A 24,331-nucleotide genomic window follows, 5' to 3' on the forward strand; every position below is an offset into this window, starting at 1 on the left:
GCCCTGGTTTAAGAAAGATTAATGCTTAGCACTTGTAAAGCAATAAGGCTTTTCCTGGGTAAAGACCAGAGCACAGAGCAGGAGAGCAGTGAACACAACTCTCCCCAGTTCACACCACCTTGGAATCACTGAAAATTCAAAGATACTCAGAACTAGCTATAAAGACAGCTGTATGAAAAAACCTCTAACTTGGGAATCCCACTTTCACCATCACCCAGGTAAGCACAACTTAACCTTAGTATAAAGATCAAAATCATGAAATAGGTTGGAAAAATGGAAAAACAACAAAAACAAAAAAACCCAACCTACTATGATGACAGGGAAGACTTAGATGAAGTGATACAAAGTGAAGTGAGCAGAACCAAGAGATCATTGTACAAAGTCAGAGCAATATTATAACCATGATAAACTGTGAAAAACATAGCTACTCTGATCAATACAATGATCCAAGACAATTCCAAAGGACTCATGATCAAAAATGTCTCCTTGTCCTTGCTGAATAAGAACCCTACGTTATTCCCACCATTCACCCCACCTTCAACTCCTTTCTCATATTGTTGAATTTAACTGGCATCATGGATCCCCTAAAATTTTGCAATAAGGTACTCCTTTCACTCCTAAGTGATTGGTTCCCTATCTCACTCCCAAAAGGGGCTGCTCCAAACCTGCTGTACTCTCCTCACAACCTTCTACAATCTCAGCTGAAGTGCTCACCTCTTACTGAGAAAATTGAGCCTATTTGCCTTGCACTCCCCCTCTCAACTCTTCATATCAAAACAAACAAACCCCCCCCCCAAAAAAATAAAAACCACCTCCCACTGTCTCCTTTTTATTAAAGTCTCTGATGTAGTAGTGCTTCTTGCCATGGCTAACCACACCATGTGGTCCTCATCCCCTCCCATCTTCTTCAGCAGATTCTCCCTTCAATCACCTCCCTCTAACCTTCCAAAGCTTCCTATCCAGTTGTTATTTTCAGTCTTCCAATTCTTAAGAAATCTCTCTAGGGTATACCATCGTCTCAGGGCATGTGTATGTGGTTGGGTGTTGCAAACATGTGCTCCCCTTTTCACCTAAGGTCCTAAAAAATTGTTTATACTCGCCCCCCACTTCTTTGTCACACGCTGCAATACACTCCAACCTCTTTGCAATCTGGCTTCTGACTTCATCACTCCAATAAAAATACTTTCCCCAGAATTACCATCCCTTTTTAAATGCCAAATATTATTATCTTTCCTCAGTATTTATCAATCTCAATTTTCTATTGCATTTGACACTGGTGACCATCCTTTTCTCCTGGATATTGCCTTTTCTCTTATTTTGTCTTAATGTTCCCTTTTAGTTTTATTTGCTGGCTTGTTTTGTGCCAGGATACCAGAGAAACAGGAAAAGAGTGAATTAATCCTTCATACTTCCACAATAGCAACCGGGACTGTTGTGAGCAAGAAAACCGTGGTGCAGACCTGAAGCAGTACAGATTAACTATGTTTTTGTTTTTGTTTTTTTACATTTTTGCAGGGCAATGAGGGTTAAGTGACTTGCCCAGGGTTACACAGCTAGTTAAGTGTCAAGTGTCTGAGGCTGGATTCGAATTCGGGTACTCCTGAATCCAAGGCCAGTGCTTTATCCACTGCACCACCTAGCTGCCCCCCAGATTAACTATGTTTTAAAGTAGACTGAACCGGGACCCAGCTATGGGCCTTTTGGACAAGAAAAATATTAAAGTGTTTTTTCGAACTTTGGCAGAAGGTCCTGAGAATCCAGGAAACTACCTTACCAGTTGCTTGTAACTTCCTTGCCAGCAGTTTTTATCAGCTTTTATCTTATTTAATTGCTTTTTAGCCACACTGAAAAAAAGGCTCTATCTGGAGGTATTTGAATATATTTTTATTTAAGTGTATTAATTATTTGAACACTCAAGTACTCATAGACCCATTGCATCAGATTTGAAACCAACAGAAACATGGAGTATCATTTATATCATGTCACCTACCAGTAGGCATATATGCTCTATATGCTCTCTTTTGGGGAGCTATTCTCTCCCTCTTCCTTCCCCCCTCCCCCCTCTCTCTCCCTCTCCCTCTCCCTCTCCCAACATATTAGCATCCATAGATTTAATTATCATCTCTTCAGATAACTCCCAGATATATGTCATCCTAACCTCTCTCCTGAGCTCAAGTCCTGTATCACTAACTAGCACCTGGACATTTAAAACAAGATAAGCCATAAAGATCTCAAACTCAATGCATATAAAGCAGAAGGGTTATCTCTTCCAAACATTCCTATTTCTGACCTTAGCAAAGTCACTTGTCCTCTGTAGGCCTATCTCCTCTTCATATGTAAAGTAAGGGGGCTGGGTTAGATGTAAAGTAAGGGGGTTAGAAGAGACTGCTTTTAATTAATTACAGATAAACTGAGGATCTGAACTGGCAGAGGGAATTATCCTGTCAGGTACTCTCAAAACTTATAAAATCATAGGTCAGAAAAACATATCTAGAAATTCATAATGATTTTAAAATTTTTCTGAAAGTATTTTTCATCCAGAAAATGGTGGTAACAAAAATATCTTCATCTTAAATGTGTAACATCTGTGGCTTTTTTAATTTAAACCAACATGCCAAAGAAATATTCTCTATGCTTTAATAACACATGAAAATTTACAATGGTATTAAAAATATAACACTAAGATCATAATTTGTAAAAATATATAAAGTTTTATGATAAACCAATAATACTAACAATTCCAGCACTGTCAAAGAATAGGACTGTCCACAAGTAACTGAATTTTATACTCTATAAAAACTTTAATTTTCATTGTTTTGGATGGAAATCTTGATAAAACAAATTCAATTATTATTAAAAAGGATATAATAACATATTTAATTTTTCCTTGATTATAAATATTTATAATGATGATCATAAATCCTTATAAAGCCAAAACCTTGCTAAAAATGGTACCACATTTTTTCAGCTGTTATTGTATTTATTTTTTGTAATTTTTTTCAGGGTCCTCATTTAAAGTCAGGCTATCAGCTGAAATTTCTTCATCTTAGGGGCAGCTAGGTGGTACAGTGGATAGAGCACTGGCCCTGGATTCAGGAGAACCGAGTTGAAATTTGGCTTCAGACATTTGACACTTACTAGCTGTGTAAGCCTGGGCAAGTCACTTAACCCCAAATGCCTCACCAAAAGACAAACAAAAAAAAGAATTTTCTTCATCTTATCCATATCTGTCACCCTATCCCCTTTAAGATGTTGCTTGTTCTGTAAGTTAAGAAACAAGGATAAGTTGTTTGGATTGAACTACATGTTTTCTGAGGTCCCAGACAACTCAAATTCTGATTACGAAACCATTCAACCAAATTTTTTTAATAGTCTTTCTCAATTTAAAGCTATTAGGATTTTGGGGCAGCTAGGTGGCGCAGTGGATAGAGCACCGGCCCTGGATTCAGGAGTACCTGAGTTCAAATCCGACCTCAGACACTTAAAACTTACTAGCTGTGTGACCCTGGGCAAGTCACTTAACCCCAACTGCCTCACAAAAAAAAAAAAAAAGCTATTAGGATTTTAAAGGAATCTGAGGGGCTCTCCTAAGAGTAAAAGCGTTATCTCTTCAATATATAGGCTTTTTATGCATCAATGTGATTGCTTATTTCTGAGTTCTTCTTCATATTCTGAAAAGCTGTGGTTGCTGGATAGGTAACTTTCAGATAAATGAAGGATTAATAAATATTATTTTGGCTAATTCACAATTAGTATGATGTGGAGGCAATGAAGCAGGAAGAGGATACAAGAATACTCCTTAGGATCTCCAATTAGCTCCTTCACTACTGAATTAGAATAATATTATTGCTCTATAAGACATGTGATTTGAAATTGTACTTACCTTAAGTACGACTCCATTATTCTATCCATTCGTTTATAGAAGGGTCTTGAGGTAAAATATCCACTCCAATAATGATCATCTCTGTCAGCATATGTGAAGAAATCTCCACTCAGAATGGGAAATGACGACTTACTACTTTTTTGGTGCTGTATATCTACTTTATGCAAGGCATCAAAATAATCGGATAAAGTCCCAAATTGAATCTGTTTTTAAAAAAAGTAATGTTAATAATTATTCTCTTCAACTAATAGTTGGAATGAAAATTTTAATGAAAAGTGTTAGTATAGACAATATTGCTTCAACACATACTTTGGATAATCGTTAGCATTTCAATAAAATTTGGTAAATACTAATTAATGATTGTTCTTATTTATAACAAATCTCAAATTAACCAAAGCAGATCTCATATGCATCTAGCTTAAACACATGTACAAACTGTTGTGAAAAGAAAAATTCAGACACTAATGTGAAAACCACTTAATTTCTGTTAAGTTCTTAAACCCTCTCTGAAAGTGACAAGTGGGAAACCCAAAACTCAGGATTCTGTAAATCAAGAGAGAAAGAAGATAATAGAAAACAAGTAATATTTGAAATAGAAAGCAAAATATTCCACAAGTTTAAGAAACAATTTAGATTAACAGGCTTCAATAAAGTGAGAAATTATGGTTTAATGGAAAGGAATATTTTACTAGGGCAACAAGTCATAAAAAGAAATTGTTTAGAAACTCTACTATCTATCCATAAGAACAGCATGGGTACAAAATATAAACAATGAAAAAATCTGACCTGGTTATCCATTTGAAATAGTATAATTAAATCAAGTTTTCTTGCCTAATTATTAAAACTGTTTAAATTTTTGAAAAGCATTTGCAGGTTACACATAACTTCTAATATTTAAGAGGGGAAAAATATAGGCTTTCCCCAGATAGTCTTTAATAAATATATTAAAAGTATGCAATATAAATAATATTTCTGTGGGCATTCTGTAAATGAGGTCTTCCTAACCTTCCTGGTGTCAGAGACCCATTCCCATAATAGTTTTAAATTCATAAAAGAAAATACATAGGATTATAAGAGAAAGCAATTGTACAAGTTATCAAAATATTTTTTCAAAAAAACAAATAAAAATAAACAATTAAATTGATGGACACAAGATTAAGCATCTCAGCTCTAAACAAATACCTATAAGTTACCCATTCCCTGATCTCATAATTTTTGCATATAATGCATGTGAATAGGTATAGACACAAAAATCATATGTCACATTTTTCTTGGACTCTTTTTCTATACCTGGGCATGTTAACAGCTTGATCCACAACACCCCAGAAAGCAAAATTAAAGGACCATTTCTTTATTAATTTTCTCCAAAGCAAAGATTAAATTCCAATAAGAAAGCAACATCTTTGAAAGTCAGAACTTTCACTGGAAACCTAGAGGAATACCTTAGCCATACAAATGCAAGCAAATCAAGAGTGCTTTGAGAATGAAACTCTATCTATTCATTCAGTATTGGTTTGACAAAGCAAATACCACCTCTGAGTAACAAAATTTTAGCAAGGAGCACAAGACAAAATCAGAAAGGTGCTGAGCTTAATAAATACTGAGCCTGAAGTGAAGTCAATAGTAAGGCTCAATAGGAATCATTAAAATAGACAGAATGTGTGAACATAGTTACTATTTGTATATGAAATGATACTAGCAAATATAAAGTCATTTTCCCTCTGTAGACCCCAGTTCCTTCATCTATAAAATGAAAGTATTAGACTAAGAGATTATCAAGTCTCTTTCAGCTCGAACATTGTATAGATATACTACAAATAATTAATGGCTACAATGGAATGAACATCTTCCAAATGCTTTGATTAAAGGTCGCTCTTTGTCAGATTACAAGAACGGTGATTTAGGCAATAAATCAGAATTTGAGCAACAAATTTAAATTAATTTAAATGATCTCTGGGAACACAGAATCTTTTTTTTTTTTAATTTTTTAAATATCCCCAGTGCTTAACGGTGTCTGGCAACAGCAGGCACTTAATAAATGCTAAAGCAATTTAAATTTTAAAGAAAAAAAAACATGTATTAGTATTATAATAGATTAAAAATGAAAACAGACAAAATGGACTTTTCAATTAATGCTTAGTGCATTGGGATTTTAAGTAAATATCTAAGACACTTGATGAATTGATTTTGTTGTTGTTGTTGAGGCAATTGGGGTTAAGTGACTTGCCCAGGGTCACATAGCTAGTAAGTGTTAAGTGTCTGAGACCAGATTTGAACTCAGGTCTTCCTGAATCCAGGGCCGATACACTATCTACTATGCCACCTAGCTGCCCAAATATACATAACCTTTTTTTTTTTAATCCCCCTCCCAGGGGCAATGGGGGTTAAGTGACTTGCCCAGGGTCACACAGCTAGTGCCAAGTGTCTGAGGCCGGATTTGAACTCAGGTCCTCCTAAATCCACAGCCAGTGCTTTATCCAGAACGCCACCTAGCTGCCCTCAATGAATTGATTTCTTAAATGAGATGTGTATAGTTTTAAATTAATTTATTTTGGTTCTCTGGGTAAAAAAAGGAAATGCTATATGTAAGTTCTCAGTACTTACAACTCTGCATGAATTTATGTTAAACACATATTCATGCCAATGGCAACTTTCCTAAATATAGTATTAAAGTGAAAAGCTTTTCCCCACTCCTCTCATTAAGATGTGCTAATATGAACATTTCCAATCACCCAGGAGCAACACTAATGGATTTCACAGGTCATTTCTGTGTCATATGCATGTTAAGTTCATCTACCTATGACAAAGGACTCAATCACATGAAAAAAAACTGTCAAGAGAAAATGATACCATTAGAATCATTATCTACTAATATTTTCAATCAAATAAGACGTAAAGTCTCTATTCTTTTAACAAAAATCAAACCCAAAATATTGTAAAATAAGGTGAGCTGGCCAAGAGGCATGATTAAGTACTATGTGCCAGGCACTGTGCTAAACACTAGAAATACCCCCCCCTACCCCCCCTCCACCCCCCCCACAAAAAAAGGCCTTACCCTAAAGGAGTGTCCTGGGAGAGACATGTGAAGAACTAGGCAATATGAGAGATACAAAGTAGATGAAGGGAATCTGAAAGAAGGCATAGACCTCCTGGAGAAGATAACCAGTTTTTTAAGTCTAGTCTTGAAGGAAGCCAAAGACAACTAAGGGGCAGAGAGGTGCAGAGGTAGGCAGAACGTTTCAAACATGAGACCATGGAGACAGGAGATGCAAAGTTGTGCTGGAGGAACTGCAAGTTTATATAGTTCAGGGGTGTTGACCTCTTAACATTACATAACCAGATTGAAATGTAACTGGGAAATGTTTAACATAATATAACACAGATAATGTTAATTTGTTTTTTAAATCAAAATGCAGCCCAGAGAGATCCTTTTCTATTTGCATTTGACAACACTGGTGTAATTGGATCATAGAGGGTATGAAGTAGGGTGAGGTTTAAGAAGGTTGAAAAAAGTAGGAAGGGACCAGGACATTAAGAATTTTAAATGCCAAAGGACTTTATATTTTGATTCTGGAGGTAACAGGTGATGATTGACATCTCAGTAAAATACAGTTTTATATAAAATCTACTAAAATTTTAAAAGAAAAATGCAATGCAAAGAAACTAGAACAGTATTATTAAGAAACCCCAACTTAAACTATATCATTTAGGTCTAAATATTTTTAAATTACCTTGACATGTAATTCAGGCTGAGAATTCAAATAATCAAAAATTCTCTGATAATTCTGGTACTGCTGATCCCATTCTGAGCTTTCACTATAACGGAAATCATCTCCAAGAGGAGCCAACAGCACTTTAGTACGGAAAAGTTTTGACTTCTTTCTGTACTGGTCTAACAACATCCATGCCCTTTAAAAACAAAATCAATTTAATAAAATTTAGAATAGGGAATAAAGTCACATGATAAAAAGGGAAAAAAGTTATTAATACTGAAAAATGCTACTTGCTATTCGTGTATATGAAACCAAAATGGTAATAAATGAAAGATTAAATGCCAATATAAATTTGCTATAAGCAATATATTTTAACTTTATCAACTAATGAACTTTTATTTCATATTCATTTCTTTTTTTACCATAAAATTATTTTTATCATTTTCCAGTTACAAGTAAAGATAGTTTTCAACATTTGTTTTCATAAGATTTTTCAGTTCCAAATTTTTCTCCTTCCCTCCCTTCCATCCCCCCTTCCCAAGGCAGAAAGCAATCTGATATAGGTTATATACGTACAATCACATTAAACATTAGTCATGTTGTGAAAGAAGAATCATAACATAAGGGGAAAACCTCAAAAAAGAAAAGAACAACAACCAAAAAGTAAAAACAGTATGGTTCAATCTGCATTCAGAATCCAGTTCTTTTTTCTGGATATATTTCACATTCATTTCCAAATATATCTTTCCTCTCTAAATCTCTAAACTCTCTAGCTCTTGGGGGGGGGGGATTTTAAAAGAAAAAACAGTCCAGCAAAACCATCCTATTCATCAATAATTTCAAACATACTAATAAATGACCACTGTGTTTCCAAGAAAGGTGGTAGTTAAATTTTTCTCTGCTTTACTCCAGAGTAAAATACAGTCATAAAAACAATGTTTTAGATATTGTGTATATTGCTTTTTTGGTTCTTACTTCATTCTGAATCTGTTCCTAGTTAAGTTTACTCATGTTTCTCTGAATTTCTCAGTTTTTGTGTCTCATGGTACAGTAGTATTCCATTACATTTTGTGAACCACACTTTGTTTATTCAGTGGCCAAACTATGGACATCTATTTTGTTTCCATTTTTTTTGTCAGCAGAAAAAGTTCTGGAATGGACTGTTTTCTGTGAATTAGACTTTAGTTTCTGTCTTCCTCCTCTTTAGGGCTTTATACACTTAGTAGTGGGATTCCTAGGTATGGGAATTAGTCCTTTTTAAAATATAATTCCAAGTTGCTTTCTATAATAGATGATCAACTTGCAGCTCCACCAAAAATGTATTAATGTGCTTGTCTTTCAAAACACCTTTAATGTAAACTATTAACATTTTTTGTCATAGGTACCAATTTTCTGTGAATAAGGTAACACCAGCATATTGTTTTTAACTAGCCTTTTTCTCCTTATTAGTGATTTTAAATAATAGCTATAATAGCTTGCACTTTTTTTTTTGAGAACTGTTTACACATATCCTGAATAGATCTCTGTCTTAAATATGTCATAATTCCTTATTCATATTGGATATAATGCCCTTGTCAAAGATGTGAGATGCAAAGATTTTTCCCCCCAGTTGAAAGCTTCTCTTCTTATCCAGTCTACATTGATTTTGTTTAGGCATAAGCTTTTCAATTTCTTATGCTCATTCCATATCTACATTTTAAAAAGATATCTCCTGTTTTGTTTTGCTTTTATAATATTGTGACTTTTATATTTAAATTAAGAATCCATTTTGGCACAAGGACTAAGCGGCTGTTTTAAAACTAATTTTTTTTTTCTAGTTTGCCTTCCAGTTTTCTAAGCAATACTTATCAAACAGGTAAATCCCTCCAAAGTACATAATATTCTAGGTTTTAATGAATACCAGATTATAGAGTTTAGAATGTTTCCGTTTCTTTATATAGATTGTTTCACCGACCTACTTTTCTATTTTTTAAAAAATAGTACCAAATAGTTTACATAATTATTGGTTTATAATATAATTTGAGATTTAGAACTACTATTCACCTTTCATTCCTGCTTTTTTCTCTTAAGATTCTATTCCTTTTTTTTCCATCGCAAATGAATCTGATGTTCCTTAAACACAGGTTTGCCCACCTTTCTCTACCCTTCTCAAGCAGCTACAGTGGCGAAATTAGTGTCAAGATCAAATAAAAATTCTGCTGCCTGGCATTTAGGGTCTTTCAAACTTTAACTCTAACCTTACTTTATATTACTCCTCTCTCTCTCTCTCTCTCTCTCACACACACACACACACACACACACACACACACACACACACACACACACAAATGAAGCCAAACTGAACTTACTGTTCCATACACTTCTCCCCCCTGCCTCTATCTCCAGTCTCTATAGCTTTATATTCCCTTCTTGGATTGACTCCCTTCTCACTTCCACTCATTATTCAAAATAGCAATAATCTCCATTAAATCTGTCTTTTCCTTGGGTTTCTTATATTACAATTTTTATTAACTTATGGATTACAAAAGATAAGGTTCAAATTTTAGCTTTTCAAAGTTTATTAAGTTCTTCACATCCAACATTAAGGTCTACATGAGGCAGAGAAATACATTTTGTTGCACTGTTCAGTCATTTCAGTCATGTCTGACTCTTTTTGAACCCATTTGAGGTTTTTTGGGTAAAGATACTGGAGTGATTTGTTACTTCCTTCTCTAGCCCATTTTACAGATAAGAAAACTGAGGAAAACAGGGTTAAGTGACTTGCCCAGTTTCTGAGGCCAGATTTGAACTCAGGAAGATGGGGCTTCCTGACTCCAGGCCTATCACTCTATCCATGGCACCATCTCACTGTTATTACATTCAAGTAGATGTCATATGCTTTAGCTATCTAAGCTCTCCATAATTTTCTTCAATTGCTTTCCTTTCTCCTGTTAAATTATTGCTAAGATGCCAACTATCAAAAATACTGAGTAAATTATATCTTTTTGCTATTCAGTTAATTTTTACATTATTAAATTAGATGCTACACCACTTAGTATAAATGCCTAGTTAGTAATTGTTTCACCTGTGGTACCTTTAAGTATAATGTAATTTCACTAGTTATATATTGTAAATATTGATTTTTGCTTGTCTAATGGCATGGTAACTTTTACTTTCTGGAAACACCTAATATATAGTAATTTTTTTTCAGACTTTTATTTCCATTTTTATGGGTCTCTGTCTCCCGATGTCTTATATAAGACAATTTTTTCTGATTCATTCTGCCACTGAATTACATTTTATTCAGATGTTTAATCTACTCATGCTTAAGGTTATGATTCTTAGGCTTCTGTTTTTCTACATCTGTGACTCTGGTATCAAATTTTATTCCTGTAAGTGAGCACTCTGTCCCTGCAAATAACTTTGCTTCCAGTACTTTAATGTTAGCCTTTCTCCATTGACTCTTCTTCCTCTCAGTCTAGTTACATTTACCTGTCCTATTTAAAATACTATTAATTTACTTAAATGGTTACTAATTTTATACATGTCATCTATCCCTACACACTTCTGACCCTTTCCGTGGCCCATCTGGAGGAGTATATGATTCAAAACTGTCCCTTTCTGTGATTCTTCCCTCTAATCATTTTAACATTATGGTTTGATACTCTTTAAAAAAAAATCACTTAATTTGTTCTGCTTCTTTTCCTATTTACTTTGATTCTGATATTCTGATTTCTGTTTTTCCACTTGTGGCCTAAACATTCTTTCATGTATACCAAATCTGAGTGCCCTCCTCTATCCTATTTCTAGATTACTCCTTTTCTAGATCTTACCTAATCCTTCCACTTGAGTGTATTTAAATATTTTTTAACAAGAACTTTTATTTTTTTTTGGGGGGGGGGGAGGAGGGAGGGAGAAGGCAATGAGGGTTAAGTGACTTGCCCAGGGACACACAGCTAGTAAGTGTCAAGTATCTGAGGCTGGATTTGAACTCTGGTCCTCCTGAATCCAGAGCTGGTGCTTTATCCACTGAGCAGCCACCTAGCTGCTCCTAAGACCTTTTATTCTTGCCTGGGCCTCATACTTAGAAATATTAATTTATTAAGTCATGTCACGTGACTTGTAGCTGAAAACTTTCATATGTGTGCTCCCCCATTAGATTGTGAGCTTCTTGAGAAGTTTTACTTTTCTATTTGTATGTCCATTTGGCACAGTGCTTTATAATACATAGTAATCCCTTAATATATAAACTTTAATCACTTTCATGTGGTGGGAGCTATGCTATATAGTGGTCTACAGGGCCTAGTTCTATTTCCTGTCCTTAAAACAATCTCACTGATTCTACAAATAGATAATCATAGCTCCAGATACCTATGTTCCACATCATATATAGAAATACAGACATATAGATATATGTTTCTCTCTCCCCTTCTCCCATAACACCTTCCCTTTCCCAGAGTTTCTGTGAAGGGAGTCTCCAATTGTACCATTACTCCCAGTTGAAGCTCATTATGATATCTCTATATCTTCCCTGCTCCCCTAAAGAAATGTTTAACGATACTCTATATTTTCTCTTTCTTTCATTTTTGTTTTGTTTTGGTTTTGTTTGGCAATTGGGGTTAAGTGACTTGTCCAGGGTCACATAGCTAGTAAGTATTAAGTGTCTGAGGCCGCATTTGAACTCAGGTCCTCCTGAATCCAGGGCCAGTGCTCCACCCACTGTGCCACCTAGCTGCCCCATATCTTCTCTTTCTTGAGTGTGACTAAGCTTCCAGTCCCTCCATCCTAAGAACATTTCTTCCATTTCATTTATCCCCCTCTGCCACAACATTGGCATTTCCCACTGTATTATTCCTCCCATGAAAATTTGTTGTTTTTGATACCGAAATTGTGAAGTCCACTACCTGATCAGTCGCTACTTCATTATCCAGACAAAATCAACGATATGATAATGGGATAGTGCTGTTTAACTGGTTCACAAAGTGTTCAAGATAGGGAAAACAGGAGAGAGTGGAGAGGAGAGATGGCTGGAAGGGAGTTGAGGGAGCAAGGGATTGGAGAGCATGGAGCAGACAAAGAAGAGGATTCTGTAAGAGAAGACAGAGGGAGAAGTGAAACATCAATAGATTACGGTTGAATAAGGCCATTTCAGGACTCTTCAAATGGTTTATTTGTAGGTGATGGCAAGATTAAGGGTATGACCCACCTTTATGTGTGGCTGGGGTGGGGTGGAAGAATAGCTCATGCGAAGTGAGTATTTTGAGGAACTGAATCATTAGGTTATTTGAAGGAGTGAATATGTATGTTAAAGTCCCCCATAATGAGGGCAAAAGTTGAGGAAGAGGGGCAGCTAGGGGGCGCAGTGGATAGAGCACTGGCCCTGGAGTCAGGAGTAGCTGAGTTCAAATCCAGCCTCAGACACTTAACACTTACTAGCTGTGTGACCCTGGGCAAGTCACCTAACCCCAATTGCCTCACTTTAAAAAAAAAAAAGTTGAGGAAGAGAGAAAAATTGTTAGACATGTACTAAACTCATTGAGGAAAGAAGATCAGTGACCTTGAGTCTGTAGACAACAGCTACTTTGATTTGGATTGTATAATAGATAGAAACAGCATGAACCTCAGAGGAGAAGAGGTTAGTTACTGAGTGATAAAGCTAGGAGAAGAATCTGAAAGAAGTATTACAACTCCCTTGACCCAACCAATTAACAAAGGAGAATGAGTGACAGTTCAGCTAGTACAGGAAAGGGTGGCCAGGGAGGTTGTGTCATCTGGGGGAAGACAGATTTCAGTAATAACTAGCAAATGAAAGGAGTGGGAGAGGAAAAGATTTAGGATGAAGAGAAGTTTGTTACCTATAGAACAGGCACTCCTCAGGGCACAGTGAAAGGGCTGGATGGTGTTTAGTTGACATTTTGGGGTGGAAGGGTAGAGGGGAATGATAATGAAGAATTGAGTGCTATGGCAAGGGAGGCAGTAGAGAATAGGGTTTACATAATTATCTACAGGTTTCAGAATGAATGGAATGTTATGAGTATGATTAGGAGTAAGAGTGTTCAACACTGAGTGGAGAGAGCAACTCTTCCCAAAAGATGCTGGAGATCAGCTGAAGGCAAGTGCAGTATAAGATGGGAGGCACAAACTTGGATGAGAGTCTTGGCTTCCTTACTCTTCTTCCCAATTAAGGGTATAGATTAGGCAGGCAAAAGGTGAAGCAGGAGAAAGAAGTCTAACCTGCACAATAAGAACTTCTTATTCTACAAGATTACTTCATCCCTGAAACTCACACTTCTTCAGGACCTTCTTTCCCTGAGGTTCCTTCTTCCTTCTGATTGGAGAACAAAGACCTCTCCTCTGTGGATCCGGAGCTACTCCATCTTAGGAATCACTTCCATTTTGTTCACACATATATGTCTGAATGGGGCAGCTGAATGGTGGCTGAAGAAAGCACTGGACTCACCCTGAGTTCAAATCTAACCTCAAACATTTACTAGCTATATGGCCCTGAGCAAGTCACTTAACCCTACTTGCCTCAGTTTCCTCATCTGTATAATGAGCTGGAAAAGGAAATGACAAACCACTCCAGTATCTCTGCCAAGAAGACCCCCAATAGGGTCACAAAGAGTTGGGCACAAGAGAAAACAAAAAATATGTCTGTACTTTTCCATTAGTACTTATAATGCAAGTAACCCAAAATAGGATGTGCCATGGTATTCTGTTCTGCAACCTGTTCTTAAAAACATCTTAGTCCCCTGCGTTTTGTTATGCAGAAACCCCTAATCCTAAAACTGGGGAAAAGGGTTATTGCACCAGATCAGCCTCAAGCCCCAGCAACAAGGACGTTGACCAATTAACTTTTTACCTATCTCCACACCTCTCCAGCCCTACAAAAACACTGTTCCCTCATTGAACGGTGTGATTCTACTCAAGCAGGAACGTCACCCTTGCTGGCAAATTCAATAAACCTTGCTTTGGCTTACAAATTCCTGGTCCAATTACTTGATTATTCCTGTCCCTCCACACCTCTGAGAACCTCCATTTGAGGGCAGCACCGAGACCAATCAACTCTTCATATTTCACATAGCTGCACTCCTCTGGACTTCCTCATCAAACATTCCCTACCCCCACCTCCCATCCCAACTTGTCCACCTCCTCATTGAGGAGCCTGGCTTCTGACCCAATCATTCAGCCTAAACCACTCTATTCAAAACTAAAAAATTCAATGGCCTTTTCTTAATCCTCGCATCTTTCTTGACCTCTATGTAGCCTTTGACATTGTTGATCATTCTCTTGGCCTTGACATTCTCTCTCTTTTAGAGATTTTTGTGATACTACTTCTTCTGGTTCTCCTACTACCCATGAAACCTCTCCTTCTCAGTCTCCTTTGCTATATCTGCATCCCTGTTGGTTGCACTTAATAACCATGTGTGTCCACCAAGACTCTGTTGTGGTCTGCTTCTCTGGCCTGTGCCATCTTCTTTTGTCCCTTGGTGATCTCATCAGCTACCATGGATTTAATTACCATCTCTATTCTGAAGCGTCTCAAATCTACTTATCTGAAAACATTCATTATCTGTCCCCCTAAACTCAAACCCTCCTACTACCTTCCCTATTACTGTAGAGAGCAACATCAGCCTCCCAATCCCTCAGCTTGCAATCCAGGGATCCTGGACTCCACACTATCTTTCTTTCTTTCTTTTTTTTAACCTTGTGTATATTTAATCAGAAAGTGCCCCATAAAGAACAACTTAAATAGCTGGAGTAATAATCAGTGTTCATGGTTAAGCCATGTCAATATAATAAAATGAAATTACTACCAAAATTAATTTACAATGTTACGGCTATAATAATCAAATTACTAAGGGGATACTTTATAGATGGCAGCTGGGTGGTATAGTGGATAGAGCGAGCACCAGACCTGAAAACAGGAAGACCTGAGTTCAAATTCGGGCTCAGACACTTATTAGCTATGTGACCCTAAGCAAGTCACTTAACCCCATTTGCCTCAGTTTCCCTCATCTGTAAAATGACCTGGAGAAGGAAATGACCAACCACTCCAGTATCTTTGCCAAGAAAACCCCAAATGGGATCACAGTCAGACATGACTGAAAAATAACTGAATAACAATGAAAAATACCATGTACAACTTGATAAAATAATACCAAAATTTATTTGAAAACAAAAAGATCAAGAACATTAAGGCAAATGATGAAAAGAAGTAAGGACAAAGAGAGAGTAGTACTCCCAAACCTCTAACTATATTATTAAGCAGCAGTCATCAAAATCATCTATTTTTGGTTAAAAAGTAGAGAGGCAGATTAATACAATTTAACAACCCAATGTTTTATAAAGTAGAAAACATAAATTACCTCAGGCATGGAGTGAGAGGGGGGTACTCCTTATCTGATAAAAACTGCTGGGAAAACTAGAAAGCAGTCTGGCAGAAATTATGCCTAGATGAACACCTTTACTTTACATTCCATAATATATTCTAAATGGATAAACAATCTTCATATTAACCAACATACTATAAAAACAACCAGAAGAGAAAGAGATCATATACCTCTCACAGCTCTGGACAATGAGAATCCCTTAAAGAACTGGATAGGTAATAAAGAAAAGATTTGGTATTAGAATCCTGTGATTAATAACACTAACTTTTAAAAAGCCCACTAAAACATTGATACCTCAAGTAAATATAGTATCAGTGACATGTAATTTCAACATTCATTGTCAAATATTCTTTAATCAAATCCTCCTCCAATGTATAGAAGTGATCTTAGGGTCTTTAAGCTATGGGCAAGCTCTTTTGGGTTCTACTGACGCTTGGACTGGTTCTGTCAGGAGGGGGTCAGCTCACCCACCAAGAAGCCAGGTCAAAATTTATTTCTATCATCTGCCCTAATACTGAGAAAGTTCTTATGAGTTAGACATATCATCTTCCCATGTAGGAATGTAAACAGTTTAACCTCTTAGCATCCCTCTTAATTTCTTTTTCCTGTTTACCTTTTTATGGTTCTCTGGGGTCTTGTATTTGAAGGTTAAATTTTCCATTCAGTTCAGGTCTTTTCATCACAAATGTCTGAAAGTCCTCTTTTTCATTGAAGTACCATTTTTTTCAGCTGAAAGATAGTGCTGAGTTTTTCTGGGTAGGCAATTCTTGGTTGTAATCCCATTTCCTTTGCCCTCTGGAATAACATATTTCATGCCCTCTGGTCCTTTAACGTAGAAGCTGTTAGATCTTGTGCTACCTTGACTGGGACTCCACAGTACTTGAATTCTTTCTTTTTGGCAGCTTGCAATATTTCCTCCTTGACCTGGGAGCTCTGGAATTTGGCTACAATATTCCTGGAGGTTTTCCTTTTGGGATCTCTTTCAGAAGGTGATTGGTGGATTCTTTCAATTTCTATTTTACCTTCTGTTTCTAGAATATCTGGGCAATTTTCCCTGACAATTTCCTGGAAGATGATGTCTAAGCTCTTTCCTTGATCAGGGTTTTCAGGTAGTCCAATAATTTTCAAATTATCTCTCCTGGATCTATTTTCCATGTCAGCAGTTTTTCCAAAAAGATATTTCACATTGCCCTCAATTTTTTTTATTCATTTGGATTTGTGTTATTGTGTCTTGGTTTCTCATAAAGTTACTAGCTTCCATTTGTTCAATCCTAATTCTTAGGCAATTATTTTCATCAGAGAGCTTTTCTATTTGGCTTTTCAAGCTTTTGACTTTTTTCCTCATGTCTTTCCTGCATCACCCTCATTTCTCTTTCCAATTTTTCCTCTACCTCTCTTACTTTATCTTCAAAGTCCTTTTTGAGCACCTCTATGGCCTGTGACCAATTCATATTTTTCTTGGAAGCTTTAAATGTAGGGGCCCTGATGCTGCTATACTCTTCTGAGGGTGCACCTCGCTCTTCCTTGTCGCTAAATAAGTTTTCTATGGTTTGCAACTTTTTCTGCCTACTCATCCTGTCCATCTTTCACTTGACTTTTAACTCCTTCTTAGTGTGTGGGGTCCAGCTTCCAGGATATACTGTTCCAAGCTTCAGGGGGTCCTAAGTGTTATGATTTAATGAGGGGCAGTTTCTTCACTTGCCTGGCCCTTTCTCTGGTCTGTAGATAATCCCAGGCCAACTTGCCAATCAACCAGGCAGCAAAACTTTATGTGGCATGGTTGCTAGCTCCAACAAGCCTGCACCCCTCCCCGACCTGGGCTGCCAGTGCTCAAGGCTTCTTCCTGGGTCCCTGCTAGGGTAGGACATTCAAATCTCCCCTTAGCTCCTGCATACACCCCCGAAGACTCCTCCCCATCCAGCCACTCAGCCCTCTCACGAGACTGTGAGCTTAGTTCCAGAAGACGCTGGCACTGCAGCTGATTTGGAGGCTCAGGTATAAGTGTCTCTGGTGCAGCCTGCCTGGGGTTGTATCTGTATTGGTGTGATTGCAGGGCTGGACTCTACTCCCTGCCTGGCTCCCCCTTCAGCCGAACTTCCAAGGTGTATTTAGCTGGAAAATAATCTCAGCAGTCTTTCTGTGGGTTCTGCTGCTCCAGGAGTTGTTTTCTGGCTGTGTTTGGAGTTTGGGGAGGGGGGGGGGGGGTAATTGTGTTGGGAAGTCTGAATGGTTACTGCCTTTCCTCTGCCATCTTGGCTCCCTTCCCACACTATCTTTCACTCCCTCTCCCCTATACAGTCTGTTGCCAAGGACTCCTGATTTCATCTTTGTAATATATAATATACCTTCCCCACTTTGGTACTGCAGGCCCTCATCACCTCACATCTGAACTGTCAGTAGTCTCTGCTGGTTGGTCTGTCTGCTCCAAGTTTTTCTCTACTGCTAGCCCCTTTCTCTCCACCCAGCCAGCAGTGATTTTCCTAAAGCACAGATCCAACCATATCACTCCTTTACAACCATAAACTCCAATAGCTCTCTATACCTGCAAGGTCAAATATAAAATCCTCTGCTCATAATTCAAAGCCCTTCATAACCCAACTGTCTCTCTCTCTGACCCTTACATCCACTGACATTGGCCTCCTTGATGTTACTCACACAAGGTACATCATCTCCCTACTGGATGTTTTCGCTGCCTATCACTCATACATAGAATGTTCTCCCTCATCACCCTCTCCTGGCTTCCCCAGCTTCCTTTAAGTTCAAACTAAAATTCCATCTTCTACAGGAAACCTTTCCCAAAACCCATTTATGTCTAGTTCCTCCTCTGTTGATTATTTCCCATTTATCCTATACTTGTTTATACATAATTGTTTGCATGTTTTGTTTATAATAAATGCAATTAATTCAACAGGCATTTATTAAGTGCCTAATATGTACAAAGGATCGAACTAGATACTGAAAATTGAAAAACCAGAAACAATGTATACCCTATTCTTATGGAGTCAACAATCTAAGAAGCAATAAAATGAAAGGGAAATCAGTATTACACACTTGATTGTAATGAGACTCATTACTAGCATGATCTTTTTTTAAAACAATAACATTATTCATTTATACAATATTGGATAAATGTTTATTAAATATAAATACTAGAATTTTTTTTCTCCAACTCAGAAAACAATTTAAAGAACTGTGCAATAATTGGGGTATCCCAAAAGTCTTAGACAGTTTAAAGCTACTAAAATTTAAGATTAAACAGTTTAAGTTAAGATTAAGTTCTAATAGCTTCAAATTACACTAAGTCTTTTGGGATATGCCTCAAGATCACTGGGATTGCTCTTAAACACAATAACAATTAGTAAATTACATTTTCAAATTCAATAAATGTATTTTAAGGGCAATATCTTTTATCAGTTTTGTGAAGAACTAAGTTAAATTATCAAAGTACATAGAGTGATTCATATATAGCAAAAGCCAGTAAAGGAGACAGGGATAAGAATAAATAAACATCATACTACTGTTCACCCTCCATAGAACTGGGCCTATTAGCTATGTATCTGAAACTATGATATAAAGAGCTACTTTATCAGTTTCCATTAATATCTTAATGTGATATTAATTGAATACTTATTGTGCAGAAAACATTTTACGAAAGAAAAAGAATATAGACATTATCAAAGTTTAAGAATACCTGTGATTGACATTTCCTTGATGTATTGCTTCTGGAGGGACTCTCCAGGGGCAGCTGATTCTACCTCCAGGAAGTCGTTTAAAGTCAAATTGGCAACATATTTTAGGATCAGGCCCACAAGTGTGAGGGACATCATAACTATAAAATGGCATCATATGGCAAAATATATCTGTACTAGATCCCAAATCTAAAATTAAGAATATAACAATGAATATTATTAGCAATTTTCCTCCAAACGTCTCTAAAATTTTTATCTTGGGGGGGAGGGGCAAGAAACTACTAGAAGTAATTTCAGAAGTATAATCAGTCAATAAATATCCACTAAGCAACTAATATGTGCTAGTAACTGTGCTAACAGATACAAAAAAGAGAAAGACGGTCCCAGCCCTCAAGGAGAGCACAATCTAACAGGGGAGACAACAAGCAAATAAATATATAGAGACAAAAAATATACAGAATAAATAGGAAATAATTAACAGAAGAAAGGTACTAGAATTAAGAAGGGTTAGGAAAAGCTTCCTGTAGAAGATGGGATTTCAGTTGGGACATAGAGGAAGTCAGGGAAGGCAGTGGACAAAGAGGAGGAAGGAAAACATTCCAGGCACAGGGGTCAGGCAGAAAAAAATCCCAGAGCCAAGACAGAGTAATTTGTTTATATAAAAAAGCAAGGAGGCCAGTGTCACTGAATCAAAGAGTGAATGGCAGGGAATAAGATGCAAAAATAATGGAAAAATGGAAAGGGGCTAATTTAGGAAGAACTTTGAACATAAAAAATTTTTATTTGATACTGGACATGATAGGAAACTACCAGAATTTACTGAATGGGGAGTAGAGGCAGTATACGCAGATCTGTACTGTAGGAAAATCATTTTGCTGGCTGAGTAGAGGAAGGATTGGAAGAGAGAGACTTGAGGCAGGCTGACCAGCTAGAAGATTATTAAAGTAATCAAGGTGAGAGGTGCTAAGGGCCTACACTAGTGGTGGCAGTGTCAGAGAAGAGAAGTGGGCATTTAGGAAAGGTAGTAAAGGTGAAATCGACAGGCCTTCACAACAGCTTGGTTACTGGGGTCAGGCAGGGAATATAGGATGACTCTTAGGTTGCAAGCCTGAGGGTCGGGGAAGATAGTGTTGCCCTCCATATTAACAGGGAAGGTAAAAGGGGTTGGGGAAGGGTTTAGGAGGGAAAGTTATTAAGTTTTGCTTTGGACATAGTGAGTTTAAGATATTTTCTGGACATCCAGTTAGAGATCTCTAAAAGGTAGCTGGAGATGGAGACTGGAGGTTAGCAGAGAGCTTCCAGTTCAATATTTCTCTCAGAAAAGTATATATAGCTTATTATTGGTAAGATTCTTTACTAGTGGAGAAAGGGGGGAAAAAATACTTGTGGAATTACAAACTGTTTCAGGGTCTACACAAGACAATAAGCTTGATATAGTGGCATTTGGTAACCAAATCATGATTATAATTTAGAAAGCCTATACACACATATTTATGTGTATATATACACATATGTATGTATGTATGTAAGTATTCCAAGAAATCCAAAGGCAACAAATATTTGATGAAAATAGCTCAAAACAAATAAGATATTTGATATGTTCTGACAACCAACTTCGTAGGCAAATGTTTTATACTTTATTAATAGTATATCATTCTGGAAATTTATTTGTAAAATACCATTACCTTTTATTTACATATGACCTTCGCATTAAAAGCAAAGGTACTAAGGTGCTACATTACTATGCCAAATCTATAATCAATTTTTAAAATGTCTCTAAGATTGCAACATCAGGTATTATCAACAGATATGGTCACATGTGCATATTCTAACACTTTGATTTCTGGATAGGTGCTTTTAATCCTCTAAATAAAAATTAAGTTAAAAAACCTCTTGAAACTTGAGAAACATTATTCAAACCCTCATATCATATACAATATTACTTTATCAGGTGGTGACTTGATAAAGTGGAATCTTCATCTTTGATAATTGTACATACCCCAGCTTTGTCTCCAATAAAATTCTAGTGACTTTGTGGTTGCAAAGTGTTTTTTAACTGCATAATGAACTCTCTGGATAAGCATATTGGAAAATCCAGTGCGTTTCAGGAGATATGCCATTGTTGGTGAGTGTCCAAATGGATCAATAGCCCAACCTGACCTAGGTTTCACTCCTATTGAAAAAACAGTTACAATTAACATCTACTAAAACCATTAGTAAATCAGGTAAAATATACAACAAATATGTGGGATTCAGAACTAAAACATTATAGTACTTGGGCAGCATCAGCTTTCTTCTCCAGGGTACAAGAGATGAGTCAGCCTATATAATCTTTTACCCTTCCCTGACCACCCCTATTATATTCTACTTTTCCATCTTCTAATAAGGTATATTATTGTAATTAAAGCACAGTTTCAAGTCAGACAAACATTCACTGAAAGTAATTCATTTTCTCCTTCAGAAAACAGCAGTTTTTGGACTACGCAATGAACAGGCACAATTATAGTATATCTCTGCCTTCCCAATGCCATAATCGGACTACTTTATTTGCATTTCATAGTTTAGAAACTCACCTTTAAATAATAACATGGAATGTCCATGGAGTCAAATTTTCTCTACTTAGAAGCCTCATATTAAAAGAGGATTTTTTAGGCTGTGTCCCCTACTTTTCTAATAGCCCACATGTTCTCATATTTAAGAGGCAAGGGGCAGAATAGCTGATAAAAAAGTCTGTAAAGCATCACACTTTACAAACTTGATCCTATTTTACTAAATTTTCTGAATAAAGCATTTCTCTATCACATGTGAAAATATTCACTAATCCACAAATATTTTTGTAATGCACAAAATTTCAAATTAACCTCAAAACAAAGAGATAGCAATGTTTTATGGGTAGCAGCATACTTGAACATGATTGAAGGATCAAACATTTAGAGTTGGAAGGAATCTTACAGTCATTAAGGCCAATTCTTTCACTTTCCAGGTAAAGAAATTGAAGTCCATAAAGGTTTTTTAAATGTCTCTAAGACAAAGAGTAAATGACACAAGTTTAATCATAAGAGAGAACAGTAACATCTAAATATATTTAGACTGTTTCAAAGATGAAGATTCTAAAACCTGGATTAATAATACATACAACACAATACATAGATACAATGTGTAATATACAAAATAATATGTACAAGATTACACATGTATGTGTTGTCTTCCTCAAACAGGGGAAGAGTCTCTCTGCGCATCCTGGAGGGTTGAGGCCATTTGTTGTTGCCCATGATATATATCCCCACGGACTTGCATGTTTTCTTGTTTTTCAGCTGTTTCAGTCATGTCCTACTCTTCATGACCCCTTTTGTGGTTTTCTTGGCAAAGATGCAGGAGTGGTTTTCTATTTCTTTCAACAACTCATTTTCCAAATGAGCCCAGGGTCAGATAGCTAGTGTCAGGGGCTGGATTGGAACAAGAAGATGAGTCTTCTTGAGTCCAGGTTTGACACTATTCACTGTACCATCTAGCTGCCCTATATAAGATTATTATGAACTGCACTACCTCTAAAAAGCTCTCTACCATGCAGCTCTCAGGCTACCTGACAGTGGCAACGACAAACAAGTGAAGACATATCCTTCCTTGGACAACTCTGATCCATAGGACATTGATGGAGGAGCAATTTGGTCTTGGTCTTTGGGGAGTGACTTTAAAACTCTCCTCCTGATCCAGAACAGGAGGCAGCAGCCAGATAAGGACACTCAGAGCTACATTGTAAATTGTTGCTGGAATAGAAGAGTAATCCTTATCTTTCTGGACCTTTTGTGGACTAACTCCTTGAGAAAGATTTATAGAACTAGTACCTCCATCTTCTCTCATCTTCCTAACTCCCTAAAATCTCACTTCAAACTTCATCATTCGGGGCAGCTAGGTGGCACAGTGGATAAAGCACCGGCCCTGGATTCAGGAGTACCTGATTTCAAATCCAGCCTCAGACACTTTACGCTTGCTAGCTGTGTGACCCTGGGCAAGTCACTTAATCCCCAAAAAAAAAGGAAAAAGAAAAAGAAACTTCATCATTCAAATGAAACTGTGCTCTCCAAAGTTTCCAATGATCTCTTAATCGCCAAATCTAGTAGAAATTTCCCAATGCTCATCTCTCCCTAGCCTCTGATGTTGATCATCCCCTTCTACTTGATAATTTTTATTTCTCTAGATTTTCCTGACACCTTCTTTTCTCTTCATTATCTCCCTTACCAGGACTGTTAAAAGACTGTTCTTTCTGTATCAGCTTCCCTTCTTGAATCTTTGCCAGGTCAGATCCACTGACAATGGAAATCAAGTAAGATCCTATCTTAGACCCCGTTCTTGTCTCCTATACTATTCCAATTGATGATCCCATCAGCTCCTATGGATTCATTATCTGTGCAAATGGTTCTCATAATCTTCTAGCTCCCCAGTCTTGCATCTCCAACTACCTATTGGACATTTCAAACTTTATGCCTTGTAAACATATTGAAGCCAATGTCTAAAATAACTCATTCTTCCCCCCCCTCCCCCAACCTCCCTGCAAGCTCTCCTTCCCTCCTATTACTGTTAAAGGACACGTTCCTAGTAACCAGCCTTTCAATCCTTATATATCACCTTCAATCACTCTCTCCTCCCATTTACAATCAATTGTCAGGAGTCATT

The 24,331-nt window shown here is 36.9% G+C and overlaps 1 protein-coding gene across 1 annotated transcript in view; it reads right to left on the reverse strand.

Moving 5' to 3' along the window:
- The window catches only part of MAN2A1 (mannosidase alpha class 2A member 1), a 205,799-nt gene that overhangs the window by 100,457 nt on the left and 81,011 nt on the right, over positions 1 to 24,331 (reverse strand). The window contains exons 6-9 of the mRNA XM_044003273.1: positions 21,657 to 21,830; positions 19,660 to 19,846; positions 7,615 to 7,792; positions 3,884 to 4,086 (exon numbers count right to left, since the gene is read on the reverse strand). Of these exons, the coding sequence (XP_043859208.1) occupies positions 3,884 to 4,086; positions 7,615 to 7,792; positions 19,660 to 19,846; positions 21,657 to 21,830 (742 nt within the window). The remainder of the gene's footprint in view (positions 1 to 3,883; positions 4,087 to 7,614; positions 7,793 to 19,659; positions 19,847 to 21,656; positions 21,831 to 24,331) is intronic.

The sequence above is a fragment of the Dromiciops gliroides genome, chromosome 1, assembly GCF_019393635.1.
Source record: "Dromiciops gliroides isolate mDroGli1 chromosome 1, mDroGli1.pri, whole genome shotgun sequence".
Classification (NCBI taxonomy): Eukaryota; Metazoa; Chordata; class Mammalia; order Microbiotheria; family Microbiotheriidae; genus Dromiciops; species Dromiciops gliroides.